The 14649-nt window shown below is 32.9% G+C and overlaps 1 protein-coding gene and 1 long non-coding RNA gene across 3 annotated transcripts in view; one reads left to right on the top strand and one right to left on the bottom strand.

Annotated features, from left to right (window-relative positions):
• The window catches only part of LOC121382729, a 68339-nt gene that overhangs the window by 11345 nt on the left and 42345 nt on the right, over window positions 1–14649 (bottom strand). The window contains exons 2-3 of the long non-coding RNA XR_005959213.1: window positions 5717–5847; window positions 4810–5003 (exon numbers count right to left, since the gene is read on the bottom strand). This is a non-coding gene — a long non-coding RNA (uncharacterized LOC121382729). The remainder of the gene's footprint in view (window positions 1–4809; window positions 5004–5716; window positions 5848–14649) is intronic.
• The window catches only part of LOC121382727 (adenylate kinase isoenzyme 5-like), a 121173-nt gene that overhangs the window by 81064 nt on the left and 25460 nt on the right, over window positions 1–14649 (top strand). For both annotated transcript variants that reach the window (XM_041512281.1, XM_041512280.1), the window contains exons 13-18: window positions 1405–1477; window positions 3105–3146; window positions 4875–5038; window positions 5761–5877; window positions 11752–11943; window positions 13259–13331. In XM_041512281.1, the coding sequence (XP_041368215.1) occupies window positions 1405–1477; window positions 3105–3146; window positions 4875–5038; window positions 5761–5877; window positions 11752–11943; window positions 13259–13331 (661 nt within the window). The remainder of the gene's footprint in view (window positions 1–1404; window positions 1478–3104; window positions 3147–4874; window positions 5039–5760; window positions 5878–11751; window positions 11944–13258; window positions 13332–14649) is intronic.

The following is a 14649-nucleotide window of genomic DNA, read 5'->3' as shown; positions in this document are numbered from 1 at the left end:
TATTGACCTGTAATTTTGTGTATAACTTTATAATGTACTGTTACAAATCAAGTTTGACTTTCATGGCAATTTACCCATTTTTGACCTTAGGAGATGTGAATTTTATTTTATTTTCCCACAAGGCCTTGAGATATTGAGCTGAAAGTTTGTGTATAGCTTTATAATGCACTGTTACAGATCAAGTTTGATGTTCATTGCAAATTACCCATTTGGAGTTATGGCCTTTGAACGTAGGAGATTAACAAAAAACAAATGTCAGACTTCTGTTTTGCAATGCCTAACATATTGAGATGATGTTCTGTATATTTCTTTATCATGTACTGTTTTTGATCAAGTTTATCTTTCATGGTGATTTACACTCTTCTCACAAAGATATGTCTCTTAAATTTAGGAGATACAGAAAATTGTTGGGTTTGGTAGCGGACATGTATTGCTTTAGCAGTACTCTCATAATGCTTGTTAATTTATCCATGCCATCAAACTTATACGTGTGCTGACCCCAAGAAAATACATCAGAAAGTGCCTGTACGACTAACACGTGACATGGTCAAACCACCAAATATAAATTATTAAACATAATAATTATGCCTAAAATCCACCAAAATATGTTAACATTACTACAATAATTTCTCCACCTAACAATTTACAAAAATATTACAATTAAAAATATATCTCTAACTTCAGGCAACATTACCGTAGAACCCCCAGTTAACAACCAACTTAAAAATCTATCGTAGTACAACTACGGTAATTCCATGTTTAGATCCCAGCAATATTAGTCAATTAGTAAGTAGTGATTAGTGTGATTAATATAGATGAAGTAGAGATTATAACAAATAACGATATATAGCTCAATAGGAATATAGGACAGAACAGTTGCTGGATAAAACATATGGTTCATTACAGTACTGCTGCTAACTTTAAACATATGGTTCATTACAGTACTGCTGCTAACCGTAAACATATGGTTCATTACAGTACTGCTGCTAACCGTAAACATATGGTTCATTACAGTACTGCTGCTAACCGTAAACATATGGTTCATTACAGTACTGCTGCTAACTTTAAACATATGGTTCATTACAGTACTGCTGCTAACCGTAAACATATGGTTCATTACAGTACTGCTGCTAACCGTAAACATATGGTTCATTACAGTACTGCTGCTAACTTTAAACGGACATTTGTCATGTTTTGTGAATTTGACCCCGAACTCTTGAGTTCGTGTCAATATTATGTTGAAACTGAACAAAATTGGTTATTTTTGTAGTACAAGACAAGGTTTAACTTATAAAAAAACAACCCTTTTGTTTTTACAAGTGAGTGCAATATATTATGTATTATAAAAGAACCTTGTTGTTTGTGCTTTTACTGGTGACTACATATTACATCGTTTTTAACTAGATTCCTGCTGAGTCCTCCGTTGATGAAATATTTTGTCAAGTCGAAAAAGTGTTTGATGCAGAATTTGAATGTGGTGAGTTTCTTTATTCATTTGACTTTAATTGATTTTAACATGATTTTCTTGAATAACAAAGTTTCAGATTATACTCTTAAAAAATTCTTGTTTCAAACTCATGGGTTGGATACATGATTCTACCAAATCCCATAAACTATTAATGAAAATACATTTAACATATTATATTAATACATATATTACTTTCTATTTAATGAGGCCCTAATCTAGCTGGTGAAATAAATGTTTTATTTGCCGAGAATCAGCTCAAGTCGATGATTTATTAGCGGTATAGTGAGCAGTTGAAATTGAGGTAATATTCTTTCAAAAACAAAATGAAACAACAGATATCAAGACCCCAACTTGTTTAATGTCATCATAGCTCATTTGGAACCTTGTCAGTCGATGTTTTCAAGTCTCGCTGTTTGCTGTGACCGATCAAGTGTTGTTAATTCTTGGTGACATTCATTTTAATAATGCCAAAAAATACTAATTATTACTTCCATTTTAACATAACAACACATTATCAACCATTTAATAATATCACACTTTTAATGAAATACACAACTGTTTTGTTTAAATTTTATTACCAGAAGTAATAGTACATGCACATGTATTTTATATCGAAATATTAAGATTAGAAAGGAGTGTATGTATACATGTAATTCAGAATTTTTCTGAATGAACACGGAACATGGCGAAACGTTACGAAATGTACCCATAAATGTTTACTTTGCCTATTTTTATTAAACTTTCCCTTTTCTTCTGGGAAGGGAGAAGTCTCTTCTAATTTTTCAATTCTATAGATTAGGGCTTGTTAACAGATTTTGTGATAAAACACTCAGTTTATGTGTTACATGTATACACTTTTGACTTAAAATCCTTTAGCTCACGCAATCAAAAGAGCAAATTGTGCTGTCAACCATTTTCCTGTTTTCAGTGTTGAAATGAATACAAATCTAATCTATATTTTACCATACTGTTATAATAATGGTAAAGATAACAGTGAGATTAACACAATATATAGCCATAATATACATGTATGTCCAAATGAATGGAAAGACCATGTGCAGTGTTCAGAGCAGCGAGGGAATGAAACCATGAGACATATGACCCTTTTCTCTTCTCTTTGGTCAAGAGTAACCAAGGCACATATAATAAGATATCAACCAGGGCTATAACTGGTTGATTACATATACAACTATGATGAATATTCATTATACAAAATGGCATATTATGTCCACAACGATACTGTTAGCAACCCACTGACAACACAGCATACTGCTGACAACAGTCTGTATACTACTGACAACACAACATACCAGTGACAACAGTCAATAAAGCACTGACAACACAGCATACTCTGACAACAGTCTGTATACTACTGACAACACAACATACCACTGACAACAGTCTATAAAGCACTGACAACACAGCATACTCTGACAACAGTCTGTATACCATTAACAAGTCAGCAAACCCATTATACCGCTGACAGTCAGCAAACCCCAATAACAAACCATCATTATACCGCTGACAGTCAGCAAACCCCAATAACATACCATTATTATACCACTGACATAATACATGATGGTGTCAGCATACCACTGACAACAGTTTGTGAAAAAGTATCTTTCTTTTTTTTCAGTTTCTAATACACTGAAGGATGCCAAGATTGTATTTGTTGTTGGTAAGTATACATAATGATTAAAATTAAACTAACTGATTGATAAGTTCATGGCCTAGAAGGAGCTGCGGTATACTGTTTAACTGATATTGTGTGCAGTTCAACTTGTTGAATGGTTACACAGAAAGTTTGACGTTATTATCTTTTCTTGTTTTGTTTTTTTGTTACAAATAATTAAACATTGTTACTCACTGGTTCCTGATAATTAAACCGTGAAAATGGGAAAAATCAGCTACCTCGGTCTCAAGGGCTTAACATCCAAGGCGGTCCATGAGGAAATGTTGACCACACTTGGGAAGGATGCCCCTTTGTACAACATGGTAAAGAAGTGGTCTGCTGAGTCAAACGTGGCAGGGAGAGCCTGGAAGATGATCCCCTTCTGGGAAGACCAGTCACCATTACCACACAGGAGACTATTGCCAAGATTCTTGACATCATCATGGCAGATCGACAAGTAACAGAGCGTTACATTGCCACTGAGCTACATGTAGGTATCTCCCAGGAATGAGTCCATGCAATCATCCACAACAAACTTCCAAATGTCCAAGGTGTCGGGGGGAAAGTTGACGAGGGGGGTGCTCTTCCATCAGGACAAGGCTCCAGTCCACAAGTGCACAGTGGCCATGACTGCTATCCAAGAATGTGGATTCAAACTGATCGAACACCTACCCTATTTGGCACCCTCTGACTACTACCGCTTCCCGAAGATGAAGAAGGAGCTTGGTTGTCACTATTTTTCGTCAGATGATGACGTCATGGATGCTGTAGCAGACTTCCTGGAGATTCTAAATGCCATCTTCTACAGGGAAGGGATCTGTATGTTCCATGACTGCTGGACTAAGTGTGTTAATGTACAAGGAGATTTTATCTCACCTTCATGTAAAATACTCAAATTTCATTGGTTATTTAGCCTTGGACAAAACTCTTACACTGTGTGTGGGCGAAGTCAAATCTCTTATACCCTACCTGTAACATTGGACTGTTGTTATTGTGTTAATGCACAAAATTTTGTCATTTCCAACATTAATAAAACATGGCTGTCAAACAATTTGCTAACCACTTGGAAAATGAAATTCAAGAAAAGTGAGCATTTTACTGTAATAATACAGCTAATTTTGAATTTGAATGACGTCAATATTCCAATGACGTCATTTTACATCTCATTGCAATAACACTAAACTGCTATTGATTTTTTTTTTTTTTTAACATTATTAATGCATCTGGATGTTTTTGAAGAAAATCTTGTAATTAAACATGTCGGCAAGATAAATTCGTTGTAGAAGCATCATGACGTCTTTATGGATTTGCATACCCGCTCTATGCTCTTGTACCCCGAACTGAAGGCTCAGCATACAAGTGCATACAGAGGGTATAAAAATCCATAAACCCCTCATGATGCTTCTACAACTTATATTGTAGAAAAATAAATGTTTCTCATTTTCTAAAACTGTCTTCTCCTACCTTAGGCCACAGACTTATCAATCACCCCTCGTATGTCTAGGGGTTTCCTTTATAATGCAAAAGAAAGGGATACCTAATCAACAGTGAGTGTATACTAGTATACATACATCTATGTTTCATGATAATTTATGATATACATGTAATACATGTATTATCATTCCATATAAACACCATTGTTAATTGTTTAAAATACTGCTACATGTACCTGGACATTCCCTGATTCATCTCAATCCCCTATACTTCCATTACATTAAAACATTTCATTTCAAGGTGGTCCTGGCAGTGGCAAAGGTACACAGTGTGCAAGAATTGTAGAGAATTTTGGCTTCACTCATTTATCCAGTGGTGACTTGCTTCGGGCAGAGGTTACCTCCGGCTCGGAAAGAGGAAAAAAACTTACTGAAATAATGGAAAAAGGAGAACTTGTTTCATTGGTAAAATACTTGTGTTTTTTTGTGGGAGTTTTCAAGAATTATGCAAAAGGTGACATTATTCTGTTTCTAGGAACTATACATTACAATGTAAGGTATTTGTTTCATTTGATCAAAGATGTATGTATATATTAAAAATAGATTTGGTTTGATTTAATTATATACATGTATGGAAACCTAAATTATTGCCAAACAATCATGCTCTTGAGTTTGAGATACACATGCTTTTGAATAGTTAAAAGATATTTGTCAACTGAAAGTGACAACTTTTTACAGTTAACACTTCTTAAGCATTAGTTTTAGATTAAATGTTGTACGTGGTATCATACTTTATACATAAAATATACATTGCAGCTGTTTTTCTTTTCTCTTCATGAAGAACAGTGTTTATTTCTTTAAAAAACAATAGGAGGTAAAACGTGGATGTTAATTTTAATGATTTTTCTCAAAGCTAACACCATATACCATATATATATTTTAATTATTAAAATATAAAAAGTCAGTAAAAAAATCTCAAGTGCATTTAGGGAGTATTTCTAAAATCTATAAAGTGCCAAGTTTACAAATGATTAATCAGTCTTGGATATAGGCACATTTTGAATACTGTCATAACTTAGCTTTAGTCTGTAGTTGAATAGTTATAAATACTTGACAACTAAATATGACATTTTTTACCTTTACCTGTTTATAACGTCATGTACCACTGATGTCTTTAACATGTGCAGGATATTGTTCTTCAACTTCTGAGAGAGGCCATGGAAGCAAAGGCATCATGCAGCAAGGGTTTTCTTATTGACGGATATCCCCGAGAACTAGAACAAGGCAAAAGATTTGAAGACGAGGTTTGAAAATACTTCATATCTGAACATTTCTTTCATAATTATGAGTATGTTTCCTGTTTGGTATACACAAACAGGTTTGCAGATAAGAAACATTTCGTGTTGTCATCTGGGAAGTGTTGTTAACACTTTGATTAAAATACTGTGATTGTCAGTAAATATGACAACATTCAGCTGTGCTATCATAAGTCACTCATCAGCATCACACATATGGGATCATTGTCATTTTCATAATTATTGTCACTATCAGATTGTGTCACAGTGTCACTCTGATCCATCATTCATCCTTCTTTGACTAATTCAGTGGTTTAATCCAATTTGCTTAGAACGTAAAATGTGATTGGCTATTCAAATCCATTTGCAGCACTAAAACCAGCATTAACATGTTAGAAATCTGTGGAATTTCGCCAAGAGTCTATTTACATATTCATATGCTACTTCTCACTTTTAGATTGATGTACGTACTTTTAAAATATCAGATTTGAAACTTTTCTGAAGCTAAATGTGAGTTTAAGTGTGTGATGCTGGCAACAATGCTGAAGTAAATAATGACAACTATACCAAATTGTGAATCATTGCAATGTACTCTTTGTCAAGCACCAGTTGTCATGATGAGCTACTGGTATATAGTATTTAGAATAAGTGAAATTGGTAATAATGGTTGGCATTATCATTATTTAAACAATAATATAAAAAAGGAAATTAGTAGCAACAGTTGTATTTTAGGTGAAAACATATATTTTAATTTACTTGTGCTATAATTACATTATTGTTATGTATTGAGTTATAAATATGACATAAATGTGGTTTGTGCTTGTGACATCATGGATGGAAATACATGTAAATGGAGATGTAGCCGAAATTTTGTTGTTCAGATTAACGCTGTCTATTGTAATGGAATTAGAAGACACAGAACGTAACAATTATAAGGCAGATGACTTGAACAATTATACCGTACATAGTTGTGACTAGGTTTTTGTTGTTCAGATTAACGCTGTCTATTGTAATGGAATTAGAAGACAAAGAACGTAACAATTATAAGGCAGATGACTTGAACAATTATACCGTACATAGTTGTGACTAGGTTTTTGTTGTTCAGATTAACGCTGTCTATTGTAATGGAATTAGAAGACACAGAACGTAACAATTATAGGCAGATGACTTGAACAATTATACCGTACATAGTTGTGACTAGGTTTTTGTTGTTCAGATTAACGCTGTCTATTGTAATGGAATTAGAAGACACAGAACGTAACAATTATAAGGCAGATGACTTGAACAGTTATACCGTACATAGTTGTGACTAGGTTTTTGTTGTTCAGATTAACGCTGTCTATTGTAATGGAATTAGAAGACACAGAACGTAACAATTATAAGGCAGATGACTTGAACAATTATACCGTACATAGTTGTGACTAGGTTTTTGTTGTTCAGATTAACGCTGCCTATTGTAATGGAATTAGAAGACACAGAACGTAACAATTATAAGGCAGATGACTTGAACAATTATACCGTACATAGTTGTGACTAGGTTTTTGTTGTTCAGATTAACGCTGTCTATTGTAATGGAATTAGAAGACACAGAACGTAACAATTATAAGGCAGATGACTTGAACAATTATACCGTACATAGTTGTGACTAGGTTTATGTTGTTCAGATTAACGCTGTCTATTGTAATGGAATTAGAAGACACAGAACGTAACAATTATAAGGCAGATGACTTGAACAATTATACCGTACATAGTTGTGACTAGGTTTTTGTTGTTCAGATTAACGCTGTCTATTGTAATGGAATTAGAAGACACAGAACGTAACAATTATAAGGCAGATGACTTGAACAATTATACCGTACATAGTTGTGACTAGGTTTTTGTTGTTCAGATTAACGCTGTCTATTGTAATGGAATTAGAAAACACAGAACGTAACAATTATAAGGCAGATGACTTGAACAATTATACCATACATAGTTGTCACTAGGTTTTTGTTGATGCCACAGTTTTCAAGACAAAACATTTTTTTTTGCACAAACAGAATGTTTTTAAATATATTTATTAGTGTTCTGTATTCGGTTTGTAAATGATATTTGAATATTCCATGGAAATGACAAGCAAATATGAATATTCAAATACCAACAAAACAACAATTAACTGATTCAAACTAATGTGTTATTTTGTTTGTTTGTTTTTACAGTCAATTCAGACTGTAAAAACAAACAAACAAAATAACACATTAGTTTGAATCAGTTAATTTTTGTTTAGTTTTTATCATGCAACCACTGTTTCTGTTGGTCGATTATGATGACCTATTAGAGCTAAGTCATAAATGTATACTAGCAGATTATGACTTTTGACGTCACTCATGTGATGTCACACGCATATACAGTGTAGATACATTATAAAATCACTCATGTGATGTCACATGCATATACAGTGTAGATACATTATAAAATCACTCATGTGATGTCACACGCATATACAGTGTAGATACATTATAAAATCACTCATGTGATGTCACACGCATATACAGTGTAGATACATTATAAAATCACTCATGTGATGTCACACGCATATACAGTGTAGATACATTATAAAATCACTCATGTGATGTTACATGCATATACAGTGTAGATACATTATAAAATCACTCATGTGATGTCACACGCATATACAGTGTAGATACATTATAAAATCACTCATTTGACCTCTAGCTGAAATAACAAAAATAAGAGTTTTTCTCCTTAAGTATTTATGGATTGCAGAATAAAAATAATAACTATGATTAATGATTATCAATATAGGATATCGGCTTTATCCGGTTCAGGCCGAATGGGGAAATTTCACTCTACAAGCCTCGCAGAATTTCTCATTCTTACCATCACAGGATAAAACCAATATCCTACATCATTAACTGGTTATTCTTTATTTAATAACCCTCAAGAAGCAAGTTACAACAGAAAACAAATAAAAATCATAATGCAGGAGTGGCTGGTAACTAACCTACATGCAGCTATATATTTTGACTTCTCGTCTAGTATTATTGAATTATAAACATCAAATTATGAAAAACACTAAAACACTAAAACAGCACTATGAAAATAAGCTGCAGCAGGAACTCATACAGGAAACAACCAGATCAGTTAACATGTTTTTGTTTTGTTGGGGTTTGGTTTTGGTTTTTAAAAAAAATGTAGAATTCTGACAGTGCATGCCTATTGAATGGATTGGGACAGATTTATTTAGCAACATTCAGACACATTACAATATGTAACAAGAGGACAATAGAATACATAGTACATGTGTTATAAAGTTTACATGTTCTGTTTTCTTTATATCTACCTGTTTTGCATGGGTAATCTTAAATTTATTCAGCTTGTATCTATTTTAGTACGAATATGTTTTGAGTAAAAATCTGTTTTTAATAATGTTTTAAACTGGTCCCTCCCTTGAAGAGTTTGTAATAATATCCAACAAATAACTGTTGTATAAATCGCAGAATTTTTGTTTTAATTCTTTGTTTATGGGATTTGAAATTGATATATTGATTAGTGTAGATGTACCATGTTTTTGTGTTACCGAAAATACCTTTTATGAATTTTAGCCACCCACATGATGTCGTTACTAATACTCTAAATATGAAAACCGAGACATGCTTTATGTTCCCAACTGAATGCATTTTGGCAAGCAGCATGTAGGACCAATATTCAAAGAAACCACATTATCCATCTCATTTAGAGTCATTTTCCTCTATAATCTAAACAACGTAGACATTCGAATATTCGAAAATACTATTTGAATAGCAAATTAGAATGGGAAACTATATGTGTGTTGCATTTGACTATTTGCAGATATTAATGCTGGTTGTACAGTCACAAATATCTGTTTACTGTCTCTACTTTGCATGGCTGGTATATAAAACTCAATTTACAGTAAAACCAGCATTAACATCCACAAATGGTCAAATTATACAACATATTTATCCCTAAATAACATCATCTGTGTTGCCTTTTGGCTTCTAACTAAGAACAGGTCTAATATAGGAGCAAACTCTTCAATTGTTGAGCCATGAATGACCAGTAATTTTATTCTTGAACTTATGGGAGTATTGATGTCTATGTACCGACTATTTATTATTCATATGCCACAAAGTTGGACATCACAAATTAGGCACATGTAACAATAATTCAACAATCCATGTGCACAGTAACAATACACATTATCAATAACAGTAATTAAAATCATACAATTTTGATATTTTAAAAACAAGTGCTTTGACAATGTCAAGGTCATTTGTTGTTTCTGTGTTGTAATTGTTCTGTGTCATTGCTTACAATTGTTGTTATTACTATTGTTAGTTAATGTTTAGTCAAAATATAATTCAGTTTATATTATACAGAAAAGAAATTTGAAATTAAATCATTACAGAATTAGAAAATAGTGTGCATGTACCTATTTGTTGAGCTTAGAGGTCATATAGGGGATAACTGTGTTGTATTGTCACAAATTCAGTTAAAACAGATATTTTTAATGTTTGCAAATGGTGAAATAACAACATTCTAATTCAATAAATCACTACTATCATGTTTCAAGTCATCTGCCGTATAAACTAATTATGGTGCAAGCAAATTAAGATATACATTTTCACATATAATACACCTGTTGCTCATACTTTGTGTTTGTAGTTCAGTGTTTTATTAATCATAGTACCAACCATCATTACTGATAATGGTGCTCAGCATAGTTTCCATTATTTACTTTGGAATTTCTGTCAGCGTCACGCACATGACATTACACAAACATTTTTAAACATGATTTACATCATATAATTTAGAGGAAACCACATTTTGCTGTTCAGAAAAGATTCAACGGTGATATTTTAAAAGTAATATAAGTACATCGACGTAAACAGCTGTAAGGAGCGTATCAATTTAATATGTAAATAGGATCATGCAGATTCCCCGAAATGTCCGAGATGTTAACGCTGGTTTTACTGGATTTGATTAGCCAATAAAAAATTTCATTATATGCAGATTTCCTGTTTTGTTGGCTCTGCTAACATGTTACTTTTTTAAACATTCAATGGGGCTTTGGGTTATCCAGCATTATGTTCATTGGCAAGGGGCAATCAGGCAACTGTTAAGTTCAAAACCTGGTACATATCATTCAAGCATACTTATTGTAGTCCTTAGCTGTTCAACTTGTTGTTTTGAAAACAATTAAGAGCCATTTTAAACAGTCAGGTTCAGTGACACCTCATTAATCTGGACACAGAGATTGTATTAAATGTTACTGAGGAAGCCCCACCTTATGGATATCAACAGATGTTTATTTTTATTAGAACATAAATCCATTATAACATATGCGACTGCATGTGTCTGCAAAAAAGGGTACAAATGAAGGAAAATTACAGAAAATGTTTATGGCATTTTTTTAATATAGCTAAGTGTGATGAGGGAATGATGTCCACATCTTTTGGTTCAAAGATACATGTATATAGGATGGCTGGAATATTGAACATTAATATTGATTACCATTGTCTCAAAGGATAAAGACGTTTTTGACAGTTTTCAAGCAATTAAACAGTCAAACTATTATTTCATCATTAAAACATAACTAACAGATAACAACGTTAGTTATGATGTAATACTGTAAATGCTTACATGCTGATAGCATTTTCAGCAAACCAGTGTTCATACATGTGTCACATTGAAATTCCACATGAATTTTGAATCACATTTTATATTGACACAGTTATGTCACATCGATCTGTACCTTTTTTTGCGGACACAGTCCCATATTATAGTAATTTAAATCAGAGTATAGAACTGGAGTTATATTTATTTGTATTTACATTGGATGGTATCCTCTTTTTCTTAAAGATTGCACCGGCTGAGTTTGTGCTGTACTTTGAGGTATCTGATGATGTAATGACAAGTCGATTACTAGGCCGTGCCAAAACAAGTGGTCGTGTGGATGACAATGAGGAAACTATCAAAAAGAGGCTGAAGACGTTCCATGACATCACTACGCCTGTCATTGATTATTATGAACAACAAAACAAAGTCAGGAAGGTACTCAGATTTCATACCAGTCATTTATGGTTATTTGCTCCAGGTTTATGGACATGTTGAAATAAAGCACTATGACTATGGTCACTGTCACAATGTGACACTTAAATTTATTGATCAATATTTTTACAACAAATTGGGGTGCCTTTGCACAATAGAGTAAACTTCAAATAAAAATACAGTGTTTGAATGTCACATGACATGAACGTCACATGACGTCAACAATGAATTCCCCTGACTAGAAATAAAAAATAATACAGTAAGTCTGGCTATCTATCCAGCTAGACAGAATGTAAAACAATGAACTATTATTATCTGGATGGGATAGAAAAGAAAGCTAATTTTGTACAATGCAGTGTGAATATATCATCCATATCTGTTGTGAAACACTGTAAATGGTTGACTAAAATCCGAGTTTGTGATAGACCCTAGTTTTAACCCGTGACAATGAACACTGAGTTTAGCTAATCTACAAACCTGTAACACATTTGGATAAAGTTACAACAGAGTGCAATAAGAGTCTGTGATGTTAAGACGGTGAAATAGCCTACCTTAAAAAATAGACTAGAACTCGACTCCATAACCATTACTTCTCAGACACACATGAATTTTTTAAAAAGTAGTAGGTTGTAATAGTGATTTGATTCAGTACAAATACTGAGAAGTTAGCCACCTTATCTATGTCTTTAAAGGTTAATAAAGTTAAAACCAGACAAACAAAATGTTTGGCCAAATTTTAGGCGAATATAAGGAGATGACATCAACCCATATGTATATTTTCATTTCCAATAAAGACCATTTTAATTTTATAAAAATTATTTAAAATTCTGCATAAAAAATGTTTTTTTGGTTAAAAAGAAAAATAACAATGATCAAGTTAACTCCTTTGAAAAAATTGGTCTGCAGCTGAGTAATGTTTATACTAAAAATGAAAAAGAATAACCTCACGTAATATAAATAATGGTGTGATTCTTGTAATTATTTTCTAAGATGCTTTGACATTTACTTAAAAACGAAAATAGCAATAACACTTTTTACTCATTATTATAAATATAAAGTATGCAGTAAAATAGATTTAAACTGTAAAGGTCAAAGTTAATAATTTTATTATAAAGTTAACTTTAAAGATTTTGATAAATGCTTAACAGACTGAACACGGTGAGTAAAACAACTGAATGTTGTAATATCACAACCTACACGTACATGTACTGTATGAAAACATACCAGTATTTAATAGCTTCACATTTAAACAATAGGTTCTACTTGTTTTCTTCACTAATAATGTATCTTCATTAAATATATATGGCTTTTTTAACAGATAAAAGCAGAAGGAACTGTTGATGACATATTTGAGGAAGTTGACAAAATATTTGTCAAGAATTTTCCTGGAGGTTTGTATTTTACCTAATAGTAAATAACAGATTCATGTCAAAATATTTGTTATAAAACAAAAGGCCAAGTTGACACATTGCAATGAAATGCAGTGTTAGTGTATGCATAGCATCAATATAGTTAATAAATTATATTTGACTGTATCACTTGACATTTGCTAACAGAAATACATTCTTTATGTTTGATTGATTGATTTCACCTTATTTTCGTGCTTATATCCAATTAAGGTTCAAGCACGCTGTCTTGGGCACACACCTCAGCTATCTGGGCTGTCTGTCCAGGACAGTGGGTTAGTTGTTAGTTGGTTAGTGATTAGTGAGAGAGAAGAGGGTGTAGTGGCTTTACACCTACCCATTGAGCCCTTAAGAACTCGCTCTGGGTTGGAGCCGGTACCGGGCTGCGAACCCTGTACCTACCAGCCTGTAGTCCGATGGCTTAACCACTGCACCACCGAGGCTGGTTTTATGTTTGAAATGAATTGTTACCTAAAGTAACCTCTACTTTATTATTGTTAGAAGAAAGAAGCAATCTCCATGTCAAACTTGCCATACATTTTTATGACAATAAAGGGAAAACATTTACATGTGAAATTGGTATTTCTATTAGCATTGTCTTTCTTGTCTCTAATATTTGCTTTTCTGTGCATGTGAATCAAAATGTTTAAATAAATGGTGTTCTTTCAAAATAGTGAAAAATATGCTATAAATAGATTCATTCTCAAAATGCAGTGCTCAATTTCAAACCAGATTCATTGTTAAAACAATAAATAATAGAGAAAACATTACTTGTGGTCATGGAATATACAGCAATGAGAAAACATTCTCTGAAATGAATAATATATACAATGTATATACAATATACAATGAATAATATAAAACGTGCATAATAACTGAGTACCTAAGAGAGATCGGTGATTACACGCAGTTGTGAATCGGGGGTCCTAGACAAATGAAAATTGGTTTATACATGTAGTGGCACCTATAATGTGCAATGCATGTGAAAAAAACAGCCTTATAAATAGATAAATAATTTCCTTCATAAACACAAATTGCTCAGTCTTGTGTTCCCGAAAAATAATAATAGTGAATATGTTATAGTAAATTAAACCCAGTGCAAAGCATGCAGTCTGTGTTAGACATAAGCCATATATCCATCATATGAGAGAGAGAGAGAGAGAGAGAGAGAGAGAGAGAGAGAGAGAGAGAGAGAGAGAGAGAGAGAGAGAGAGAGAGAGAGAGAGAGAGAGAGAGAGACACACACACACACACACACACACACACACACAAGATTTAGATTTAACCCATTGTATACAGTCAA

Source organism: Gigantopelta aegis, chromosome 10, assembly GCF_016097555.1.
Source record: "Gigantopelta aegis isolate Gae_Host chromosome 10, Gae_host_genome, whole genome shotgun sequence".
Taxonomy (NCBI): domain Eukaryota; kingdom Metazoa; phylum Mollusca; class Gastropoda; order Neomphalida; family Peltospiridae; genus Gigantopelta; species Gigantopelta aegis.
The sequence above is the reverse complement of the archived record's forward strand: the minus strand, read 5'-3'. Positions and strand labels throughout refer to the sequence as shown.